Below are 4780 nucleotides of genomic sequence, written 5' to 3'. Positions count from 1 at the left end.
CCCAAGGGCCACGCAGTCCAGCCCCCTTCTCCCCCGGAGGAAGACAGAGGGCCCTAGGGAGGGAAGGGACCCCCAAGGGCCACGCAGTCCAGCCCCCTTCTCCCACCGTGGAAGACAGAGGGCCCTAGTGAGAGAGAAGGGACCCCCAAGAGCCACGCAGTCCAGCCCCCTTCTTCCACGGAGGAAGACAGAGGGCCCTAGAGAGGGAAGGGACCACAAGAGCCACGCAGTCCAGCCCCCCTTCTCCCACGGAGTAAGACAGAGGGGCCTAGAGAGGGAAGGGACCCCCAAGGGCCACACAGTCCAGCCCCCTTCTCCCACGGAGGAAGACAGAGGGCCCTAGAGAGGGAAGGGACCACAAGAGCCACGCAGTCCAGCCCCCCTTCTCCCACGGAGTAAGACAGAGGGGCCTAGAGAGGGAAGGGACCCCCAAGGGCCACACAGTCCAGCCCCCTTCTCCCTCGAGGAGACCAGGGCCACACAGTCCAGCTCCCTTCTTCCATGGAGGAAGACATACGACCCTAGAGAGGGAAGGGCCCCCAAGGCAGCATGCAGTCTGAGCCCCTTCTGCCATGCAAGAATACATAGCATCACATTAGGAAAGGACCCGCAGGGGCCATCCAATCAACCCACTTCTGCCATGCAGGAACTCACAGTCAAAGTACCCCCATTGACCAATGGCCATCCAACTTCTGCTTAAAGACCTCCAAGGAGGGAGACTTCACTACACCCCAGTAACTAACACTGCTTTAATAATACTTTTATTAATAACTTTGCATGGCTTTTGATATCTTATTGCTGTTAGCCACCTTGAGCCCCATTATTAGGAGAAGAGCAGGAAGTGTTAATGAATAAAGTAAATTGTTAAACAGCGTGTCAACCAGCGCATAGGCAAGTGGCATTGATTCACTGGCTGTGTCCGACTCTGGAGTTGCATTAGGGTTTAGGCTGTGGGTGCTTAATGGGGGGGTTAATCTAGTTGGCCTTTGGGGTGCCCTCCTGCCTGGGATAGCAAAAGCAGCTTCATAGTTTTCTGTGGGTTTTGAGGACTATGAGGCCTTGCTCTACAAAAGTTTATTCTTGACATTTTGCCAGCATCTGTGGCTTTGGCATCTTCAGAGAATGTTGAGATGCAAGAGAGAAGGGTGTATATATGTCAGCTTCATTTATATATTGCTTCATGCTACACTAAGCACTCCCTAAGCGGTTTACAAAGTGTAAGCTTATTGCCCCTCAACCTCCTTGGAACGATGCAAGCCTGAGTCGAGCCTGAGCCCTTTCGCTGGAATTGAACTCGCAACCTTGTGCTTTGTGAGTGGCTGCTGTGGAGGCATTGAACCACTGCGCCACCTGAGCTCTTTCTGACTTTGGAGGGGGCTTCCCTTTGCTGCTCTTTTTCTGACCGCGCTCTCTTTGCCCCCTCCTCTCTTGGCAGCGGTGCTGAATGCAGATCCCACGGTGCTGGGCAAATACCGTGCTGGCTTTAATGAGTGTGTGAACGAAGTGACGCGCTTCCTCTCCACCTGTGAGGGGGTTACCGCCGAGGTTCGCACCCGCCTCCTCAGCCACCTGGGCAGCTGCATGAGCCAGATCAACGCCATGAACTACCCGGCCCCACCACCGCCCCTCTCGGCCTCTTTTGGGCAAGCCCTGGTCCCAATCCCCACAGCACCAGCACCCCCGACTGGCAGCGCGGCTCCTTGCAAGCCGTCCAGCAACCCAGTGGCTCCCGGGGAGACCCCAAAGGTCTACGGCGGCTTCCAGCTGGTCCCGGCCTCCAACGGGCAGTTTGCCTTCCTCATCCCCAACCCAGCCTTCGCCCCCCACAGCAGCGCGGTCATCCCGCTCTACGCCAGCGCAGGAATTGGCTCCGGAGGGCTCCTTCCCCCCACGGCTGCCGTCTCACCCGGATCGGGCCAGTCCCTTCCAGCGGACTCAATTTGGAGACCTTGGTGATGGGGCTGCACTGGACGCAGAGGGACTCTGGTTGGAGCAGAGCCTTGGGCGCTTGGACCTGGTGGCCCCCCGGGAGTGGCCAGGGTTTGGGGTCCTCTCCCTCTTCCTGGGGAGGGGGAGGGGGAGTGTGGTTCTTGTGAATCGACCGCCCTGAAACTCTTGCATTGTGCCTTTGTATGGTAGCAAACCCTCCCTGCTTTCCCCTTCCTGTGTCCCCCCAGCGGTGTGGAATGGGGTGGGCTCGCCTGGGTGGGCAAGAGGACGTCACACCTCCTCATCCAGCCCCCCTCCCACCCTTCATTTTCCTTTATCCTTTTTTAAAAAAGGGCACCAAAGATTTCTTTGTTTTTGGAAGCTCTGTGACAAACAGAAAGGACTGCTAGCATCACCCGTTTCTCTGGCAAGGGGACGATGGGACTTCCTCCGCTTGGCAGCAGGAGAAGCTTGAACGGCTCCCTGCTTTGGAGGAGACGGAGGGATCGGACGTGGCCCAGTTGGCCACCATGCGGCCCCTAGCTCCGTGGGGCAAAGGCAGTGGGGCACGGACGGTCCTGAGGCACATCAGGCTGCTGCTGAATCCTCCAAAGGGAAACCGCAAGGACAGAGAGGGCCACCAAGAAGAGGAAGGGCCCCTTGGGATCCGCTGGGGTTTGGCCCCAGGACTTCCATGGATACCAGCATCAATTCCCAATATATATAGTGGGGTAGTAAAATGGTGCCCTTATATAAAAATGGCAAAATCAAGTTTTTTGTGTGTGTTTTTTTGGAATTTATAATATTTTTGGAGTATTTTCAAACTGTAGATGCTTGAATCTGTGGATACGGAGGGCCAGCTGCAAATGCAGTTCATGAAAATAAGTCACATTCAGCAAACAGACCCAAATGGAGCCAGTGGTTGGGATTGTTCTGCGCAGTCATAGACCAGAACCATAGAGTTGGAAGAGACCCCAAGAAGGGCCCTGATCCAGTCCAACCCCCTTCTTCTGCCATGCAGGAACTCTCAGTCAAGGAGGCTTCAGCGTCTGGCAATCCTCTGAATATCACTGCAGCGTCTTCTGCTGCAACTTGGAGCAGGCAGCTATTCATACAGACAAACCAGGTTACAACAGACTGTACTCCTGTTCCTGGCAGTGGGTTTTGCAATCCGTTTTTGATATTGCTCTCATACCCTTCGATTATACTTCTGCCCGTTTTCTGAACATATGGCCTGCTTTCTTGATTCATGTTTACCTGATGCCTTTGGTGTTGTGGAGTCTCCTCCCAGTTTGCGTGGTTTTCCCAAAGGCAGAGGGTGGCAATGGGGCAGGACTGCGCCAAGGAAGGTGCCATCTGTGGGGTACTTGGGAAGGGCCTCCTGAAAGGAAAGAAAGAGCTGCCCAGCGGTGGGACTGGCTCCCTGGGAAGGCGGTGGGCTTCCAACCTTGTGGGAAGTTTCTAAAGCAAATAAAGTCTGAAGCCAAGGTGGGATGGCCACCCCTTGGAGTAGGTTCCTTCCTGGCAGAGGGTTGGAGTAGGTGGCCTTTTGGGTCCCCGGCAGGATTTGAGGGCCGGAAGGAGGGAAGTAGGCAGGGGTTTGATGCCTCAGAGTGGCTCAGAGGTGTGGTGTGGTTGTGGGGATGCGAAGGAAAGCAGCAGGAACTTTGCCAGGGACTCTGGTTTGGGGGGCACCCTGCGGAGACTGGCATCAAAGGGGTTTTCCTGCTGTCTGCTGTGGGCAGCCCTGAGTGGCCGCAGGGGATGTTTGGGTCCTTGCCTGAGGGCTGACCACCTCAGAGATGCTCCAGCCGGGCCCTGGTTCTGTTCCGGGCATCCCAAGTCCAGCCCTGCTGCTGTGGGGAAGCCATGCTCACGGTACGCATGCATACATTCACACTGTGCGCTGTGGTGCCCCTTGCTGGCACCTCCTGGGCACAGCATTTTGGTTCTTGAGGCCGCCTCCACACTAGACAAGTAATGGTGCTTCGACCCCACTTGAGCTGCCAGCTGGGATTTGTAGTCCTGTGAGGTATTTAAAATCCTAGAATCCTAGAGTTGGAAGAGACCCTAAGAAGGGCCATCAAGTCCAAGCCTCTTCTTCCATGCAAGAAGTCTCAGCCAAAGGGGCCGGCTCTAAGGGGACCCTCCAAGGGCCAGCTAGCCCTCTGTCAGAAGAGGAGCCCAAAGCTGGGGCCAGATGTTCCCAGCTGCTGGGTTGCCCTCATGGGGCTCCTTGCTGCAGACCTTCTGGCCCTGGAAGGGTCCGTCTGGCAAAAAGGGTCTGGCTGCAGCTGCAGTGCCCTATTGCAAAGTGTGGGGAGTGCTGCCACTCATCAAGTGGGGCTAGCAAGAGGGCCAGAGTCTGGCTGAGGGGCGTCTGAGGAGGAGTGCGGCTGAGGTGCAGGAGGGGGGTGTCCTCCCTCCCCAGCTGGATGGCCCTTGGGGTCCCCTCAAACCCTACGGTACTAGGATCCATAGCCATTAGGGCCCATGCATGTGTGCACTGAGATGCTGCCTTCTGCAGAGCAAGGAGCACATGAAGAGACCTGTTGAGTGCACTGGTGGAGCAGCACTTCACCCTTTGAGCATCATGTAAGGCCACAGGCTATGGAGAACAGCGTCATCTCATGAGGGAAGGGATACGCAGAGGGAGGGTAGGGCTGTCAATGGCAAGGTCCCATTGGGAGCTAGTGCAATGCAATGCCAATGCAATGCAATGTGCCTTCCCACAGCTCCAGGAGTGCCATGGCCTGCTATGCTCTATGCCAGGGGTAGGCAACCTTTTTGAGCCGGGGGCCGGGTTGCTGTCCCTCAGATAACTGGGGGGCCAAAGCCAAAAAATAAATAA

General features: G+C 56.2%; 1 protein-coding gene across 1 annotated transcript; it reads left to right on the top strand.

Annotated features, from left to right (window-relative positions):
- The first annotated feature begins 7 nt into the window (after positions 1-7).
- Positions 8-3140, top strand: LOC121917961 (transcription factor HES-1-like). The gene has a single exon (XM_042444076.1). The coding sequence runs from the start codon at positions 1582-1584 to the stop codon at positions 1954-1956; it is 375 nt and encodes a 124-aa protein (XP_042300010.1). The 5' UTR covers positions 8-1581; the 3' UTR covers positions 1957-3140.
- Positions 3141-4780: the final 1640 nt, after the last annotated feature.

Source organism: Sceloporus undulatus, unplaced genomic scaffold, assembly GCF_019175285.1.
Source record: "Sceloporus undulatus isolate JIND9_A2432 ecotype Alabama unplaced genomic scaffold, SceUnd_v1.1 scaffold_2193, whole genome shotgun sequence".
Lineage (NCBI taxonomy): Eukaryota > Metazoa > Chordata > Lepidosauria > Squamata > Phrynosomatidae > Sceloporus > Sceloporus undulatus.
Note: the sequence above shows the minus strand (reverse complement) of the source record. Positions and strands in the feature narration are given on the sequence as shown.

Coding starts and splice junctions, on each gene's coding strand:
- LOC121917961 (XM_042444076.1), top strand. CDS start 1,582: ATGAGCCAGATCAACGCCATGAACTACCCGGCCCCACCACCGCCCCTC.